The 19,619-nt window shown below is 34.6% G+C and overlaps 3 protein-coding genes across 4 annotated transcripts; 1 reads left to right on the top strand and 2 right to left on the bottom strand.

Annotated features, from left to right (window-relative positions):
• Window positions 1–1,933: 1,933 nt before the first annotated feature.
• On the top strand, window positions 1,934–5,145 carry LOC140979755 (probable leucine-rich repeat receptor-like protein kinase At1g68400). Its single transcript, XM_073445310.1, has 2 exons — window positions 1,934–3,355; window positions 4,300–5,145. The coding sequence occupies exons 1-2, from the start codon at window positions 2,008–2,010 to the stop codon at window positions 4,962–4,964; spliced, it is 2,013 nt and encodes a 670-aa protein (XP_073301411.1). The 5' UTR covers window positions 1,934–2,007; the 3' UTR covers window positions 4,965–5,145.
• Window positions 5,146–5,828: 683 nt separating this feature from the next.
• Window positions 5,829–9,797, bottom strand: LOC140978767 (glycosyltransferase BC10-like). Its single transcript, XM_073443991.1, has 2 exons — window positions 9,130–9,797; window positions 5,829–6,663 (listed from the first exon to the last, which is right to left on the bottom strand). The coding sequence occupies exons 1-2, from the start codon at window positions 9,679–9,681 to the stop codon at window positions 6,019–6,021; spliced, it is 1,197 nt and encodes a 398-aa protein (XP_073300092.1). The 5' UTR covers window positions 9,682–9,797; the 3' UTR covers window positions 5,829–6,018.
• Window positions 9,798–11,576: 1,779 nt separating this feature from the next.
• Window positions 11,577–18,906, bottom strand: LOC140979754 (uncharacterized). Of its 2 annotated transcripts, XR_012175802.1 has the most exons (13): window positions 18,550–18,906; window positions 17,584–17,731; window positions 16,589–16,752; window positions 15,726–15,908; window positions 14,868–14,943; window positions 14,533–14,610; window positions 13,808–13,893; window positions 13,517–13,590; window positions 13,330–13,375; window positions 13,141–13,250; window positions 12,710–12,884; window positions 12,079–12,199; window positions 11,577–11,908 (listed from the first exon to the last, which is right to left on the bottom strand). XR_012175802.1 is itself a non-coding variant. In XM_073445309.1 (12 exons), the coding sequence occupies exons 1-12, from the start codon at window positions 18,823–18,825 to the stop codon at window positions 11,714–11,716; spliced, it is 1,611 nt and encodes a 536-aa protein (XP_073301410.1). In that variant the 5' UTR covers window positions 18,826–18,906; the 3' UTR covers window positions 11,577–11,713. The 2 variants fall into 2 exon arrangements, 1 of the variants encoding a protein (XP_073301410.1); XM_073445309.1 differs by lacking the exon at window positions 12,079–12,199.
• Window positions 18,907–19,619: the final 713 nt, after the last annotated feature.

The raw sequence follows: 19,619 nt of genomic DNA, 5'->3' as shown, positions 1-19,619 counted from the left end.
TAATATAATAATTAGATCATCATATGATAAGAATGAAAAAAATTTTGAAATATTATTGTCCGAAGACAAGAAATCGAGTTATTATAGCTTCATGTGTTGCTTTCAGGTTTCGAGGATTCCTAAAGATATTGGGCGCTTTATTATGGGACACTAACAAAATCATTGGATCTTTACCATTTCATGGCCTCTATGACGTGTTAAAGTTACATGTATGTTACGTTTGATTTAATGGCCAGAAGACTCATTTTATCAATCAATATTTTTAGATGGAGCATGTCTCGCAAAGTTTAATATGATTTATATATTATAACGTTAGTTTAAAGATTTATCTAATATACACATCGAAAAATTATATCTATGGGTTATGTCGTCACAAAAAAGTTATACTTATGTTCCTATTTTTCCTAAAAACACTTGAGCCCAAAATATTTTTCTATATATTAACTCACACTCTAAAAAATCGAGGAATCATCATTCATTTGTAAACAATTAGATCTCTTTTAACTAAGCACTTTACCTAACTAGCATGATTTTCATGCTATAGGCTTAGACCGAGAATTTATCCTATACATGAAAAAAAATAATAACCACGAATTCTCACGTTATAAAAAAATTTCAACAAGCTGTATAATTTGAACACATATAAGCACAGATATGGTACTATATTTTTAGAGTGTATATTTGTATTTATATACAGATAGATATTTAAAAATTAGCTAAATTACATATAAAATAAGTTAAAAGGCCATCACCATTATTTAATAATTTAATGCCTCGTCCCTATGAATATGTAAAAATAATGTATATATATTAAATTAAATATTGGTTTTCTTTTTTTTTTGTGAAATGAATTTTTGGTTTTCTTATAATTTGTAGTTTATTTTATTTATGTGTATATTGTATAATAAGTAGTAATATACGTCTGTAACTGCTCTGAAGAAAATAATAATTACCACACCTGATATTACACGATATATAAATGAGCATTATTGCCAGCTTTATCCGTTATCAGTCACAAGCGCACTTCCCTCGTTGTGGTCCCAACTGAATTGTACTTTTGGGACAATTTTACCCTTTTTTTAAAAAAAAATTCCCACACACTTGGCATTAAGTTCACGCACCACATTGGATCCCCTAGTGCCACAGTCTCCTGCCAAGCATCGGGGATATGATTATGAGAGATTTGTGTAGTGTTTGCTTGAGCTAGGAGATCAAATTAACATGGACTACTAGAGCACATACATCAACATCATAGTTGGATCAAAAATATCTCACGTAAGACCACGTGATCTAACGACTCTATAGTGTGCATGTTGTATCATCCGATTTCAATTATTTTTCAATTCATTCTCAAATTTATTCGATCACATCATATATTTTCGACTCCCGACCCTCCATTTCGCACCCATGATATTGAGAATACACAAAACAAATAAATTGCATCCTAATTTTTAGTAAAGGAAAGAGTCGAAAGACATACGAGAATAGAATGGATTTGATAGTTTTTTGTTTTTTGAAGGTCAAAGTGAAGTGCAACACAAGTCCTATATGTTTTCATATGAGAGTCGGTGATCCAAAGGTTGTACTCGCAAACATGGATTGACAGTATCTTCTCCCAACCCTACGACATTGAATACCAGCACGACCAGCTTGTGGGTTTTAGGCTTTTCATGTTTAATCGTGGAAGAAAAAAATTCCTGATTTAATTATTTCCCATCTAATTGATTATTTCCAAAAATTACGTATTAACATTTTTTAAAAACATGGATTAATTTGTCGATTCGATCCATAAATTGAATTATTTTGTTATTTATAGATTCATCAAGTTCAGTTTTGTAAAAAAATCATCTATTATAGAATAGAAAAATACTGTCAATGGAATAATATTTAGTTTTTTTTTTAAAAATAAAGTGCCGACTTTATTTCTTCCTCACTCATCTCACTTTCCAGTGTGCATCCCTCTTTCTGTTTCACATATACACACAAAAGCACGCATCATTACCAACAATGGCAGCAGGAAAACCAAACCCTTTAATGGCCACGGCCTTCTTCCTCCTCCTCCTCCTGTTTTACTGCGCCGCAGCAGTGGGAAATTCCGACATCCAATCCCTTCTTCGCTTTAAATCCATTGCTGACCCCAACGGCGTTGTTCTGACCTCCTGGAACTCTTCAACCGACCCATGCACGAGGTCATGGGTTGGGGTTTCGTGCCTTCGTAACCGGGTTACCCATTTGGTCCTTGAGAATTTCAACTTCAACGGCACCTTCCCGCATTCCCTCACTCTTTTGACTCAGCTCCGGGTTCTGAGCTTGAAGGGAAACGGGTTCTCGGGTCCCATTCCGGATCTTTCGAGCCTAACTAGTCTTAAACTACTCTTCGTTTCTCACAACAAGTTCTCTGGCGAGTTCCCGGTTTCAGTTGCCTTGCTCACGAAACTATATCGCCTCGATCTGTCTTACAACGATTTTTCGGGTGGTATTCCTTTGGGCTTAAACCGGTTGACGCATTTGCTGACGTTGAAGCTGGAAGAAAACTTGTTCACGGGTCCTATTTCTGGTTTGAGCCTGCCGAATCTGCAGGATTTTAACGTTTCCGGTAATAGGCTAACGGGGGAGATTCCTGTTTCTCTGGCCGGTTTTCCGGCATCATCGTTTTTGAATAACCCCGCTCTTTGTGGGCCTCCGTTGAAGAAATGTAAAGTGCTCTCCAGCGACCCAAGCCGGCCCGGCGGGGCAATGGCGTCGCCGCTGAGCCCGAGGACGACGGTGGCGTCATCTCCAACAGCAATGCCGATGGAAACTAGGCCACCTGTTAAATCTAGAAGTAGTCATCGGAACAAAATCAGCTCGTTGGCCTTAATAGCCATAATACTCGGCGATGTTTTGGTTCTGGGATTGGTTTCATTGCTTTTGTACTGCTATTTCTGGCAAAATTATTCACACAAACTGCTAGCGGGAAAGAATAGTGGGTCGGACGCGGAGAAAATAGTGTACTCCTCGAGTCCATACCCAAATCCTGCACAGCAGGGGAACGAGAGGGGCAAAATGGTGTTCTTTGACGGAGAAAGGAGGTTTGAACTGGAGGATTTATTGCGGGCTTCAGCTGAAATGCTAGGGAAAGGTGGATTCGGGACAGCTTATAAGGCTGTACTGGATGATGGCAATGTAATGGCAGTGAAGAGATTGAAAGATTTGAATGTGAATGGGAAGAAGGAATTTGAACAGCAAATGGAGATTCTGGGGAGGCTTAGGCATTCAAATTTGGTGAGCTTGAAGGCTTACTATTTTGCTAGGGATGAGAAGTTGCTTGTTTATGATTACATGCCCAATGGAAACTTGTTTTGGCTACTCCATGGTAAGTTTTTCAACCTCTCATATGTGCGGATTCGAAATAAATTTTCTTGAGAAATTTGTATGCCTAGATTATAATGTAACTTGCCTGAGTTGGTGAAAATGCAATTTAGCTCTCTCGGTTGAATTCTAGACCTGCTTTACTTTCAGTTATTTAGAGGAAGATGATGGTTATCTTTCAAACTTGTTGGAGACGAAGAAAAGTTTTTTGTACCTTTTGAATTGATCATACTAGCTTGGTATTATGAAGTCATGATCTTGATGCATATGGGTCATGGGAGATGATAACGCTACTTGATATAATATGTTTTTAATTTCTATCTCATTTTCTTGAAATTGGCTTTACAAGATACTTTATAATTGCTACAGTGTTTATGTTTCAGTCTATATGCTTTGGACTCAAAATGTATCCAAAAATATCCTATTAATAGCCTGAACCTAGGAAAAAGTTAAAAAATTGATTGAGGGGTTAGGTGTCTCTGTTTATGTTGTTTAGCTATTCTTGTTCTTTTTTCATGGTATATTATAAGGTCAATGTTCCACTTTATTGGCATTATGGTCTTGTCTGATACCTTTGATAGCTGAATCTTGCCTTATTCTTGGAATCTCTGCTGTTTGATTCGGCCCCCACGGAACAAGTTAGGCAAGCATTTTAATTTGTTTCAAAATTACACGAAACCTGTGTCTACCTGGGCTTGCCTGAAATACCATTCCTGGTAGCCGTGGTCAGTGATTTGGGCCTTTGGGGTTTTGTTGGACAATAGAGATACCGTGTATATTTATTGTATGCACAACCCCTATAATTATTATCGACAATTCTCAGGCTGTTTGTTCTCATGCTTTCTAATGTGGTCGGATATCCGAAGAACCATGTTGCAGCCGTTACTATGTAATAAATGAGGTACCTTGATTCATCGCACATCAAATTTTTTTTGTGAATGTTTACAGGCAACAGAGGGCCCGGAAGAACACCATTAGACTGGACCACAAGATTAAAGATAGCAGCTGGAGCAGCTCGAGGACTGGCCTTCATTCATAACCCATGCAAATCCCTTAAACTTACACACGGTAACATCAAATCTACAAACATTCTTATCGACAAAGCTGGTAACGCCAGAGTGTCCGATTTTGGTCTCTCTGTCTTTGCCTCACCTTCTCTGGTCCCAAAATCCAATGGCTACCGTGCCCCGGAAGCAGCTCTTGATGGCCGTAAACTAACCCAAAAATCTGATGTTTATTCATTTGGAGTACTGTTGTTAGAGCTGCTGACTGGAAAATCCCCCTCAGCTGTTGAAAATAATGGTCCTGCCTCGGGTTACAGTGGGGTTATTGATTTACCGAGGTGGGTTCAGTCTGTTGTGAGAGAAGAATGGACGGCTGAGGTGTTCGATTTGGAGCTTATGAGGTATAAAGACATCGAAGAAGAAATGGTGGGGCTGTTGCAGATAGCGTTGTCTTGTACTCAAGCTACGCCGGATCAAAGGCCGAAGATGAACTATGTGTTGAAAATGATAGAAGAGTTAAGGGGATTGGAGGTATCTCCTCATGAAAATCTTGATTCGGTTTCAGAATCGCCCTCGGTTTCTGAAGACACATGCAGAGCGAGCGAATGAACTATCAATGCTTTAGCCAGAGAACTTGTTTCCATCGGTTTGGTGCCGGGTTTTGTGTATTTACTTTGTTTAGATCAGATGTGTAGTTGCATTTGGTTCAGAACTAGGAAAAGATGTTGATTATAACTCGGTTTATCAAAATTTTTGCACTATTTTGATATATGATACGTGAGAAAAATGCAGTCAGCATACCAAAATCTATAATTAATAAAGTAATACTTGGTGTTAAATCAATTACGTAATTGGTAGTAGGAGTAAGTTCCCAAAACTATAATAATAATATTATTATAGTATAAAATACAATCTAAATATTTCCATCTCAAGATGTCGATACGACGAAGTCAAAATAATCTCAAAGAAAAAAAAGAGAAAAATTGCAAAATAATAATAATAATTTGACGTAATTATCATATATCTGATGCATGTGTTAAGTCTTCTATACAGTTGAATATCATTTTATATATATCTTTAAATTTTCAACACTGCATTGAAATGCCTTAGCTTGTAACGTAAAACAACTGTATTGTCAATAATCACGTTTTTCAATTCACAGTTACATATAATTTATTGTAACAATATATTGAACCTATGGAATAAAATAGCATATTTAAGAATTTGTACATTTTCCTTGTAAAATATAACTAAACTCATGGTCTAGTTAAAAATTAACATATCTTGAAGGGGTCATATTCCCACCAAAAATTAGTGTCAAGACAAAATAAATTATATTTTTTGATCACATAACTTTCATGTTGTTCATTTTTTGTCATGTTTTCGGTTTTGCGGTTTTAGTCCACTAATTTGTATTTTTTTCTTCCGATTTTAGATATTTTTCATCATATTGCCGACATTGCATGAGACATATGAGCAATTTAATTTAGGTGACAAATCATGATTTTCCGGATCCATGTCGTCATTACGATACAATACGATTAAAATTGGAAAAAATACAAATTATTGAACAATGACTTTAGATTTACTTACAACATGAATAAAGAAGGATAACATCCGAGCTACAATACAAAAAATGTAATTTTTTTTCCTATTCAAATGTCTATACAGTAAAGTGCATAACTTTTGGTGCGAACCTTATTAACCTCTCCAATGCATGGTGTGTGAATTTTCTTGCAAACAAGAAACAAACACGAGCCGGCTTCCCGTTGTACTCACAATCGCTACCATTCCTAAGTTTCTCCAAGAACACCGGAGTCACGTCCGGTCTTATAAACTTCGACGGGTGGGGCCCACCCCTCGTCCAGTCGACCCAAGTCAGACCTCGGTTTGAATTCCTCTCTCCAAATTTTATGTTCACGAGAGTGGGCAAGTAGTGTTCGTCAGCGTAACATGAACCATTGCAATAATTTTTGAAAACCGGGAAATAAGTGTTGTCCGCGACAACTTCTACCGCAAGATCTCTCTTCATCCCGAACCATTGGGATCCTTTTCTCCATTGATCAAGTTTGATGATGGGATTCATCTGGTGGCTGTATCGACCACGCCCAACAGGGCCGGGTAGATCAATCACCTCGACGAAACTTCGGGTAGAATTCATCAAGTAAGAGTAGATAGTTGAAAAATTGTAAAGGGGAATGCAAGACTCGGAGAGGAGTACAAAGTGTTGATTTGAGAAATCGAGAAGGGCATTGGCTAGTAACCTGCGTTCTGCTTCAATCATGTTAACGTTGCCCCATTCAACTTCCTGCATCGATCCACAAAGTACTGTAACTTATAATCTCTAACAATTTTCATAAGTTGCATCAAATAAATATTCCAGCAAGTTAAAAAAAGATCTCTAAAAAAATTAGTCGCATGCATAACTATGTTTTACAATTAATAAATTGATACAAAAATTCCTTACCAATGTGACATTTGTAATAAACGAATCAAGCCAGTTCGCTAGCTTTTCGAGTCGACTCGATAAATATTTGATTTTTATTTGAATTTATAGAGCTCGAACATTTTCAAAAAAAATTCGAGCCGAACATGAGCTAAAATTATTTTGTTTGGTAGTTCGCGAACCGCTAATATAATATTCTTATATTATAAATATATATATTTCGAGTTTTTAAACATTTATTATCGAACTTTAATATCCGAGAAATATTTCAAATAGCCCGCAAATAAGTTCTTACATTTTGAGCCGAATGCAAACTCAAACTTCATTTCGAGTCGAATTTGTGCAAAAAAAATTAAAAATTTCGAGCTTCAAATCGAGCTCGAACTCGAATATACTTAATTCGAATAGAATTCAAACTTTATATTTATACCAACATTCGATTCAATTTGATTCACTTCGTTTACACCCTATATACAAGATTCAAAGAAAAAAAATCTTATTTTGTTACTAGTTGAAAGATATGGTGTGGTCCAAAAGGTTGTGGGGGGCAACAAATAGTTAATAAGTTGTCACTAAGTGATCCCGGTTAAAGGCTACCCCATGTTCGATGGAAAGGGTAGGGATTCGTGCTTGTCAATATTCAACATCCAATGCCAAAGTAGTGTGCCATTAATTAAAGAGCACATGTGTTTCGCCTTCTTCTTTTTATTGTGCATACCCTCAATTCTTCCATTAAAATACCACCAAATTGATGAATGCCATTGCTCTTCCTTCTTAGCCAATGATAGAGCCCCAAAAACGATAAAAGTTTTATATATATTAAGTAAAGTTGGTTTTCTATGACACACAAATTCATATATCACTATTTGTTTCACACGTCAATTTTATAAGATAAATCTTAAAACTGACTCTGATAATGAAAAATATTACTTTTTTTCGAAAACATATTATTTTTTCATTGTAAATATAGGCCGAATCAATCTGTCCACGTATATAGATCCGTGAGACAGTCTCACTAGAGATAGACTTTTTATGAATAAGGGCATTTATTGTGTTTCACCTAATTTCTATATATATTGATGAAAAGGGGTGGAAGCATCACAAGCAAGTCCAGCGCAGCCACAAAGTCAATGGAAAATGGCTGATTTAGGCCACCCATGCCCACCTTGATTAATTACTAACAATTAATTATTTCTACAACCGACCTAGTGTATGCTCTACAAACTATTCTAAATTAAGTTAGATTGCATTTAAATCGATGAGATTTGAATTTAAGAGAGTATTTGAAGGAAAGATTTGAAATTAAACTGAAATCCTTTATAATGATTCAAAAGATAAATAAATGACTGGTTGAGTGTTTAAAATCCACTGTCAGACGAGTTTACCTAAAAAAACTAATGTTTTTATTATTATGATTTTGAAATCCTTCGCTTTCAATCCATCAATCCATGCAACCTTATTTCAATCGTAAATTCGAATAAGAATATTTTTTTCCCAATGCAAACATATGTGTGTAAAAATTATTTAAATTCTAATTTAACTAAGCGGGTTTTTCTACCCAAAAAACCGTAAAACTATATTTGGTTGATATTATTTGCATATATAATTTAGAATTCTATTTTTTAAAATTATTAGATACAAAGTTTAATTTGCAAAAATGTAAAGTCTCTAATTACAGCTCATAACAGAAGTTGTATCAGAATGTGGAATTGAATCTTATTTCAGAGAGTTGTCGTTCATATTTTGCTATGACTTTAAATGTTGACAGTAGAATGCTGGACTACGAAGCCAGACAGATACCAAAACCCCTGCTTTATTCTAAATCTTCTCTCCACAAAAATAACGTAATTATTAATGGGCCTTAAGCTCCATATCTATCTTTGAATTATTGTTTAATTGATCATACCAGCTTTTCCAATTATTGGACTAGCTATGGATCGACACTGTCCAGAATTGGCAAGCCAAAATGACAAATATGAATATTAAATATCTTTTCAGAAGTCTCACATAATTATACATATGAGACTAGTTGATTTGTTCTATGCCTTTTTTTATGAGGTGGGTCGGATCGAAGATTCATCTCATACAATTGAAATGTGACATAGTCTTATATGATTTTTTGTGTTTTACAAATAATATTCTTCTCTTTCAAGGAAAATATGAAGTAAAATCAAAATTACATTATTGTATTTGGATGAAAGACTTGTTTTGGAGCAAATAATGCTTTGAACTATAATGCTGTTGTTGTTTGCAATCAATTAATGAGAGAGAACTATAATATAAACTATTTAATGTAATATTGTAGATAACTTAATGTAATTTGCTGACCTTACTCGGAATTCTCCTGCCATGAAACACAGAACCCTTCGGCTCCGACCCGTTAAAACATGGATCCGAATGCACGTATATTGAATACAACCCTTTATGCCCTTTGAAGAACAACTCCCAAAGCGGTGCCAAAATCACCGGCCCTCTTGTCAAGAACATGAATGCGACCTTCCGCACTTTCTGGAATGGAAATTCTTGAATCTTAGGAACCATTGATGCTTTCCACAGCAGCTCTTCATCATTCATGCCATGCATTACGGCGGGTGGTTTTAGGAACTCCCTCCATCTATTGCTTGTGTTCGAAGTATTCACGATGATTCGATCAGCTGCAGGTTGGAGATATAGAGATGATTGAGAAACGATGATGAAGGGTTGGCCATTGGTGAAATATTTGAGATTTAGTGATAATCTTTTGTAATGGAAGCAGAAAATGAGGCAAGTTAAGCCCAAAATGAACGGGAAGAGGTAGGAGAGGAGATTCAGACGAAGTGGGTATGAGGTTTTTATGAGTTTCCCGGCGAGGAAGAATGGATTCTGGTTGTGAGTTTTCATTTCACGGCTGCGGCTGCGGCTGCGGCTGCGGCTGCGGTGGTGAGATTACGGGAAGAGGCTTGCTAGTTATAGCCGGCCAATGATTTCTTGTTAGTCGCCTTTGTGGAGGATGAAATTGATGTTGACTTGCTAGTCTTATATGGACAGGCTTGTGGACTAAGACAACATATATTTGACGTGGCTTATAAGTTGAATAATCTGTAAGAGATAAAACATTGATATTCGGTAGTGTTAACTTTTAAGATACAATTATATACTGTTTAAATCGTAACATATTTATACATTTTTTTAAAAATAGGATAGAACATGCAGTCACCTTCGTTGCGCAATCAGAAACCTCCCGGCGTATGTAATAGTTTACAAATCATATTAATATATTAAATCGTATTGGACAAATCTTGTGCGACATATTAGCTTCTCAAAGAAAGTATTGGTGACGAGAATTGAACTCTTGATCATTAGTCAATGTTCACTTATTTCATCAACTCAGACATCCTCTCAAAGGCTAAATCTTAACATTCTTTTTGATAACATGGAAACCCGCAGCTGCTACCATTCAGTGCACACAAGGTAAACTTAAAAACTAACATGATATCATGTAAATCACGTTAATAAGATAAATCGTGCTTGACAAATCATGTGCGACATGTTTACCCAAGAAGGTGTTGTCACTGACTCGTAACATTTTTGGTTGGGTCATGAGGAAGAGAAGGTAAATATTGGAGTGAAATAATTGTCCATATTAAAAAATAATCAACATATAACACTTGAATCGTTATAAAATGTAAAAGATTGAAATTGCTATATTTTAACTAAACTAGCTATCATACTATACATACAATTAAATTGCTCGGAAACTAAATTATTTGACATATATATAGTTTTCATGAAATATAGTATGTGCTTGGACAATTATAAAATAATAATTGAAATGTTGAATTCAATTGGCCGTCAAGCTACGTGGTAGTTGTCAGAATTTGATAGCTTGAACTTTCCAAAGTCGAAAACAAGGGGACCTTGACACGCCACAATTTGTGCGTGATCATATATTATAAAGAAGTTAAATTTTGGTATAACTGTCGAAGAAATTGTGTAAAATTTTGCCCATAATTTTTGAATTTATAATCTCCTGTTAACAAATTCTTTCATAAAAAATTTCAATATAATGTTCCTAACCATCCCAATTAATTAATTAAATGATTCATTTTTCGACCAAATTAATTAAGGCGAAAACTTGTGTGAGCCGGTCTCACAGGTTGTATTTTGTGAGATGGATCTCTTATTTGGATCATCCATGAAAAAATATTACTTTTTATGTTAAGAGTGTTATTTTTTATTGTGAATATCGATAGAGTTGACGCGTCTCACAAATAAATATTCGTGATATCTACTTATTAATTAATTACTTTTGTCAGGGCTCAAGATGCCTAAAGATTCAAAAGTTAATATTTTCATTTGGTAAAACAAACTTTAAAAATTTAATTTAAAATGATGGTCGAAACTTGAATTTCAATATTTTTCCAAACTTTGCTAATGATAAATTTCAGATTAAGAATAATTTCCTATAAAAAAACTGTCACCGTAATGCACTTTTATTTAATGTCTAACAATATAACTTCCAAGATATTTAAATATCTCATTTCCTTTTTATTGGATTTCACGACACTGCCCGTCGTTACAAGTAAAATATGTTAACGAAAACCATATATTATGTTAATTTATTTTACAGACGTCCAAATTAATATATTAAATAAATTCACATGAGGTGCAAAAATTTTCATTGAAATTTATGATTGTCTGTCCCTATTTGCTCCTTAAGGATCCGTTTACAATTTAACGATAATTTCTTGGAAATGTCCAAATTTTTGGAATACGATATCGTTTTAAATTTGAGATTTTGGTGATCCAAGTATTAAATTACTAATGTTTTAAAAAGAATTAGATAAATATAAATAGATCCCATTATTCTTACAAATATCAAGCACAACAAACTACCCAACATTCTTAAATTTCCTGACTAAACTAAACTAGTTTATTTGGACTTTGGTATAACTCGAACAGAGTACATAGCAGCAGCAATGGCGATCACCACCACTCCGACGCCCACAACTTCACCGGTCCGCAGCTGGCGAATCTTAACAGTCAATCCATTACACAGATATGATCCCATCCACTGTGATACGAATTTAAACCCACAACTAGATTGAAACATCTGCATCGAGAATTCCTAGACATAGCAGAGTTCAAGATCAGATATGAACCAAAACATAAAGAAGTAAAGCAACAGATGCAGAAAAATAAGGGGACAAAACTCGGCTAGTTTAGAATTTGGTCTGATTATGTCATATAAATGAGGACAAGATTTTGCATTAAAAAAATACGAGTAAGTCATCTAACCTAAGAGAAGATGGTGTAGGCGATGTGTTCCGAGAAGTATTTTCGTTGCGAAGTCTTATAGTTTACCCATACTTTTTGCAAATTCAGCTAAACTGCGGTTGAAGTTTTGTATTGAGAAATCCTGCAAGTTCCAGAGGAATCGAGTCTACTTTCATACGCTATTTTCAGGTGACAATGGATAGATAGTTGAACTTTCCACTAGAATAAACAATAAAAGAAACATAAGATCTGATCACAACAAGTTGATTATCGACTTGTTTCTGTTTACGTTAAAGGAATCCAGAATGCTCCCGTCATCTATTTCCTGTTTCTGTGCAGTTCCTCGATTTTACCTACTTACATTTATTTGCTCTATTTTGGAATTCAAAGTCCCAATTGAAAAATTAACAGAGTGTCAAAGATCATGTTTCACTCCCAAAATATCTATGGAGTCACTCAGTCTCACCCTCGTTCCAAACTTTTAGATTCGTACCCTTAAAATGTGAAACATCACCAGAAAAGAAGGAACGCATTCACTACATAGAGTTAGATGACAATATGCAAGAAGAATTGTTTACGAGCTTGAAATCCATCTAGGCACATCCGCAAATATGAAACATGTTAATTCTAGAAGAAAGGCAACTACACCAACCTCAGGTAGTTTATTCTGTTGGGCAAGATGTTCAACATGGAGTTTTACATTTGATGAAGCATGAAACCAGACTCTACGATCAACATCAGCATACGTATATGAAACTATGTCGAACAAAGTTCTTGCTCCATCATTTATAGCCTTCAAAATGGTAGATTCTCTGCTTCTTCGGTTCCTGAAATTTCAAAAGATAGTCCAAAAGGCTTGTTACGCAATTTGTACAATCTGGCAGCTGTCGCTTCACCACAAGCTATATTTTTTAGCAACAATGCAAATTAAAACTTTTAAATTGCATAGTCACCGAAGGCACACATTTTTAGTGGTTGTGCCACATAAACGGTTGTACATACAATGTGGTTACCTCTTGCTTCCCAAGATCATTTGATAACATAAATATAAAGGCAAACCGAGCAGGTAATTGTCATTCTTACTTGAGATTCCCACAGAGCATGTGTTTCGGCCACATATTAACTCTACCATGCATGGGAATCAATGCATGTGGGGAGAGATCCATCAAGTTGTACGATGTTTGGAAATAATCCTGAAAATCAAACCGAAGAAGTCAAACACAAATTCCGACAGAGCATAACAAGAATAAAGAGATAATTCAGTACACTTACACTCATATTTCCCCCAGAAGCAGCATCCAAGACCGCACTTCCTTGACTGAGATTGATTACACACCATACATCCACAGATCAGTTCATCAAGTATATAGATATTATAAATGTTGGACATGAAAACTTCAGCTGGACGATCAGATGCACATGTTAACAGCCACATCAAGATTATGATAAAAATTCTTACCCTACACAGTGATCGCCAATTATCAATGAGTTTGTACTGACATGAAGAAGAGCCATATGACCATCTGTGTGCCCCTGTTAAAAATATTAGAGTGAAGCTCATAAGTTAGATAAGTCTTCAAGGAACAATAAAAAGAACATTGTACAACAGATGCTGAGGAACGGAGTGAAAAGAATTAGCATAAAGGATTCAAGACAGCAAAAACCATGAGGCAGCATAGCAATGCTGTATATACCAAAAAATCTGAGGGCAAAACCAGAAGATAAAGATTAAAGAACCGAAGAACCTTACTGGAGCAGAAATGAGTCTCAAAGATTGACCACCAATACATATTTCTTCAGATCCAAGGACTGGGACATACCCAAGAGACCAATCATCTGCATCCAGAAACAATATTTCAGAAATTAGGATAAAAAAATTTGTTCTGTAAAAAGATTAAGTTATCTTCAAATAGCATTCTTCATTTAAAATGAAATAAAATTAATTGAGATCTGACAAACCAAATAAGTTATGAATACAAGTTGACTTAATAAATTTAATAAAATCTTCGATATCTGATCTAACTGGCACGAGGAGAATGCAGCCTCAAAGGCATAGCTGGCCTGGTAGTGAAATCAAATCTACTGCAGAAGAAGTGAATTCTCCTCAACCAAATTTCCGTATGAAAAACAAGAACAAAAAGAAAACTTACACATTCTTCTACACAGATGTGACTAATGTACTCGAGAAGTGACTGTAAGATCGTTGATCAACTAGAAATGTTAATCAAGGTCATTAATTAACTAGATATGTTAATCAAGTTTTAAAGTCATCAGTCTTTTTCGGATCTTGAAAAGTAAACATGATCTTCATTACGTTATTTGGATTATCAATGCTTTTTTCTTGTCAAAATACAAGTTTGTGCTTGAAAGCACAAAGCAAACTAGTCGATAAGAATAGCATTTGTTCTTTGATATCTTTATGCAATAGAAAAAATACAGGGAAAAAAACTTAAGCTACAAGTCAGCTCATCTCACCTTTTCTAATTCGGCCAAAAGTATTTTCATGAGCCAAGAGAGTCGCATCAGGATTGCACTTCTGAATGATTTTGAGACCTAAAAGAATGTTGAGACCGATGAATGACCATGCACAAGGAAAGCATGAAGTGGAAGTAACAGAAAGCTAGATATCAAAAACCAAAGGACACCTTTCAACAATTCTTCAGAGGAGATAGAAGGAAAAATAACAAAATTTTCAGAGAAATAATACAAGTGAAGCTTGATTGCCACAAATAATGAGTAATCACATAAAAAGAAAAAGACTGACACAAAAGTAAAGATTTCAGGTTTAGAATACTGTATGGAATCCTTACCATCGACGTGATCACTATGATGATGGGTAACAAACACAACTAACTTTCGTGGGAGCGCAGCAACAATTTGCTCAAGCTGATAGTTCACAATAAAACATTTAGTAATGGGGTCAATGAAAGAAAAGATGTGCCATAATGGTAATGCATCCATCTGTTGGGTGTACACAATGGTCAGATTTATGTACCAAATTCAGGTAAAAGAAAGAGCATGTACTCGAGATTTGAAATATAATATTAATACCTAAATCCTAATACAGCCATTTCAAAGGCCATTAAAATATATCTGTTTACGATAAATTTAGAATATTCTATAACAATATATACTCTCTCAAGGTCTTATCTCATTCCTAATCATCCACCAGTATCAAAGAATTACTGAACTGGAATGTGGATTGCTTTTGAAGAGCATTTTGCCTCTATAAGTAACAACTCGGATATCATAGTTAATCCAGATGGTTCTTGAATTTTTGTAAAAAATATTTTGAAATAAATTATTCGTCACAGAAAGCAACATTATGTGGTTTAATTCCATAACATCAGTTTTCATTGTGGTTCATTCATGTATGGAAAGTTAATTATTATAATAGTTTGACATTTGTTCCAACTTCCAAACGTTTCTCCACATTGAGATGACTGACCTAAATTGTACCAGAAGGATTGCAAGCAAGTTCGACCAATCACCAAAATCATACATTTCTCTTTTCTGGTTTTTCCTCGTTGAGCAAACTATATCTGTATATAGGACAACTAAGTAGCCTATTAGTAAGGTACAGATGATCTTCTAAAACTAAGATATTGTGTTTGAATCACACTAGTTGTACTTGCATCTGTATGAAAAAATGTATGTAAAATTTATACCTCTTTGTATAAAGCAGATTTGCATCCAGGATCTACAACAAGTGCTTCTCCACACGCAATAAAACCATCACCATGACTTCCATCACTACTAGTCTCAGGAAAAAATACAATCAAGTTTGTGGTGCAGAAAGGCTTCACTGTTCTGCTTGCCATGGGAATAAGTTTAACTCCAGGAGGATATTCCTGTGAAAATCAAACGAAAGCTCTAAGACAGCAGCATATATGACATGAATTTTGTCTTCCCAGTTACGGAGCCGTGGAATGTGGATATAAATTATAATAATGTACCACCTACATTTTCTCAGATGTAGGAAGAAACTACTGCAAATTTGAATCATAAATCATCCTTTTATGAGCACTAGAGCTTACCCAGTACATTATACTCCCGAAGATTAAATATATCAATAATTCAATATCAGGAAATTTCTTATGCATTACAATGTTTTTTTAACATAATATGCAATAAAGATAGTTAATTTTAGCATAAGCAAGACATACGATTAGACTCTTCTTTGCATTTTCCACTCTAGGGACACTGGAAGTCGCTTAGCATTCCCTTTTTCATGGTGATATTTCTAACTGGGACATCCAGTTCATCAAGACATTAGCATTGAACGCAGGTTTACCACAGCCATAGGATGATCGAAGCCACGAGTGAAAAGGTTACGAGTTGATAAAGACAAATAGTTGTGATAGTCAAAATTGGTAGATTGGTTATGAAGCCAACTTAACATGACGTTGACTCAAAAAAGTTCAGATTATTTACGAAAGATATCATGTAGGGGTAAAATAAGCTTAAAATCAACATCGAAATTAGAATTGCTTTCGCTTATCAGACATAACCTCGCCGCGAATAAACATACCTGAGATTTCAAGGTGGGAGGAATGTTCAGCTTTGAAGATTGCATTGACCGGTTCAGAATGCCATCTGAACCAAGAACAACTAACGGCCCTACACGTTCACTATTAGGCCTCACTTCTAGAAGCTTAGCAACACAACTTTCCGTGCTCATCCACTTACAGAAACCTGTGGTAATAGTAGCGGCATATAACAGAAATCTCGTTAGTGATCCATTTCCTATTTAGATTTCATCAGTCATTTTTTACATGACATAAATTAAAGGTATCTGAAAAAATATGAAACTCTAGTGTGTTCGCTCCTAAGAGAAAGCATGTGTAATTATGTGATCCACATAAATATACTAGCATATGTGCATACCTCATAAATGTTTTTTAAAATATCGATTTTGAAATATTCATCAAGAGGCTAATAATAATAACCATCTAAAAAATAAATCTAAATAAAACCAATGATATTTATGGTATGTAAGGGAAATTTATAGAATAACAAATATACTATGGAAGTTATGAGAAATTATTAGGAGCATGAATGAAAGTACTAATTACACATTTTGATCTATTTTTACTTTATTTAGTGAGAGCTAATTTTGAAAGTTCAATTAAATATACCGAAGTAGTTAGTTTCTCCAATACCTTCCTGCTTTATAATATTGTAAAAATAGCAAAGACAACTGGCACACTGCAATTTCATCAATCCCCGAGTGTTGATCACATCAAAACCGTATAATATTTTCAAAGAACAAAATCACAACTTTAAGTAACCTGAGAAAGCAGAACCAATAAACTTCAAAAACCAGACAAACTCGAGTTTATAACTCTAACTCAATGTCTAAGATAAAAATTTCAAGGCATTTTGCTGATGCATAAAAGAAACTTATGAATACACTTGCCCGTAAACTTGACAGAGACTTCAACTTAAAGAAAGTTGACATCAAAATGTGTCATCAGAGTACTCATTATTCAATAAATGTTACCAGGAATATTAACCCGATCAAACCTTTTAATTTCCCATCATGAAGTTCCAATTCTCCAACAAGATAAACAGTTTTCACAGAAATTCCAGGTCCAAATTCAGGCTCCTCTACAAGCTTTAAGAACTTCCACTTAACCTCATTGGCTATCTCAAACGCAACTTGTCCCAGAATCTACACTAAAGCGAGAGAATATTTAGACAAACAACAGATCATTTATATGACGTTAAGCCCATCTAATTCATGTGATTGATTATATCTTCTAATTGCATCGCCTTACTCATATTATAAGCAATCTATCAAATGGTTAAAAGTAACGGAAAACAATAGTTCCAATATATGATATCTTCAGTCTAACAAATCTATTGGGTCAGTAGCAAATGTAGAATGATGAAACTGGATCGAAAAGGGGAAGCACGATGGGTGCAAATGTAATTTTAAAAGTTCATCAATCACAAGCATCCAAGTAGATATACAATGTAACAGTTTTAAAAAAAACAAACTTTTGAAACAACATTACTCAATGGATTTAATCCATTCACAGAACCATTCGATTCGATTCTGGCCTGAAAAGTGAAATAATTAAGGAAGATAAAACAGATATAGCTTACCCTATCAACTTAATTTCAAAATAGCAAAAATTAATTTTGCCATCAGCAAACCTCGTTACGCCTTTCTCAGTTCCCAGCCTACTCACCTAAAATACGTAAAAACCGAATTGTTTTTCCTGTCCGATTGAAAATATAGGAACAAAAGAGAAAATTTCTCAGAGCTCATCAGCAATCATTAACAAGAATGAGAAAAGTGATAAGTGAACAGGATATTACAAAGCCACACCTCAGAGCCACTTCTAAGCCCGATCATTATTAAAATTCCACAATATATCATTTCCATAAGACATTATTTCAAGAACATGTTTAACAACAACAATGTCAGAATTATCAATCGAACCCACAAAGAAACACCACTCAAATGGCAGTAAAGTGAAGTACCTGATCAAGAGCTGAATCAAAGTCAAATTGATTCAAGGAACAGAAGTTTCTTGAAGAGCCCTCGACTTCAATCTGAACCCTTGGAGAAGTACTCGATGGTTTGTCAAGAATTAATTTTAATTGCACAGAAGGCAAGTCCCAGAGGTCCGAATCTTGATAAGAATCATACTCAGGGTCATTGAATTTCGGGGGTGGCTCTTGCTTTACAAGAATGAACTCGGCGTTGTTTGATGGATTCTTGATGATCGCTGCAAGGTTCACTTCTTCGGTGGCCATTAATTAACTGGTTGACGATGGTGAATGACACCTTTTGATGGTTGGCTGTGCTCAAGTAAAACAGCTTCTATTGGACTCTCTCCATTTGTTCTTTCTTATATTATAATAACTATTTGAAATAATATTTCATGCATTAAATAATATATTACTAATATTTTTGTCAACTTTTACTCTAAGAAATTAAATATAACATTAAATTATTTATTATTTTTTCCTTAATTTTTCAAAAGATTATTCATTAAAATTTTATACTAGAAACTAATTTTAATATGTCTAATTATATATTCAAAATTATTATAAATAATATGGCATACTCTATAGACTATAGCTAGTGGTATAATGGAACATTGCACTCTTAACTGGCTATGGTTAGCTCTTGATATTATACAATAATTATTGTTTTAATATTATTGTTGTTTTTTTTTTTAAAGAAGATAATGTATAAAGGTTCGTACCAATAATTTTAAGTGAATGAAAGAAGTTTTGAATAATTTTGGTTAAGTGGATAAAAATGCCGATGATTAGATACGATCCGAAGATTAAATAATAATCTCTGTAAAATAATATCAAATTAGATGTGATTATACCATTGATTGATCCATTATACTCGTTAGTCTCGGCGTGAATCGACTCTCTTTCTTGATATATGTATCATNCATTGATATCATTTTCAGATTTACATCTTATTTAAGAAAATTATATTGGAATGATTAAAAAAAAAAGGAAAAACTTGCATCTAAAACGTAAGCCCAACCGCTTGAACAAAAAAACTTTTGTGTGAGATATAAGAAGTT

The sequence above is a fragment of the Primulina huaijiensis genome, chromosome 6 (genome assembly GCF_012295235.1).
Source record: "Primulina huaijiensis isolate GDHJ02 chromosome 6, ASM1229523v2, whole genome shotgun sequence".
NCBI lineage: Eukaryota > Viridiplantae > Streptophyta > Magnoliopsida > Lamiales > Gesneriaceae > Primulina > Primulina huaijiensis.
Note: the sequence above shows the minus strand (reverse complement) of the source record. Positions and strands in the feature narration are given on the sequence as shown.

Coding starts and splice junctions, on each gene's coding strand:
- LOC140979755 (XM_073445310.1), top strand. CDS start 2,008: ATGGCAGCAGGAAAACCAAACCCTTTAATGGCCACGGCCTTCTTCCTC. Junction 3,356..4,299: donor CTTGTTTTGGCTACTCCATG/GTAAGTTTTTCA, acceptor GAATGTTTACAG/GCAACAGAGGGCCCGGAAGA.
- LOC140979754 (XM_073445309.1), bottom strand. CDS start 18,825: ATGGCCACCGAAGAAGTGAACCTTGCAGCGATCATCAAGAATCCATCA. Junction 14,944..15,725: donor AATCTGCTTTATACAAAGAG/GTATAAATTTTA, acceptor GTGAACTATCAG/CTTGAGCAAATTGTTGCTGC. Junction 11,909..12,709: donor AACAGAATAAACTACCTGAG/GTTGGTGTAGTT, acceptor TGCTATGTCTAG/GAATTCTCGATGCAGATGTT.
- LOC140978767 (XM_073443991.1), bottom strand. CDS start 9,681: ATGAAAACTCACAACCAGAATCCATTCTTCCTCGCCGGGAAACTCATA. Junction 6,664..9,129: donor GCAGGAGAATTCCGAGTAAG/GTCAGCAAATTA, acceptor GGATCGATGCAG/GAAGTTGAATGGGGCAACGT.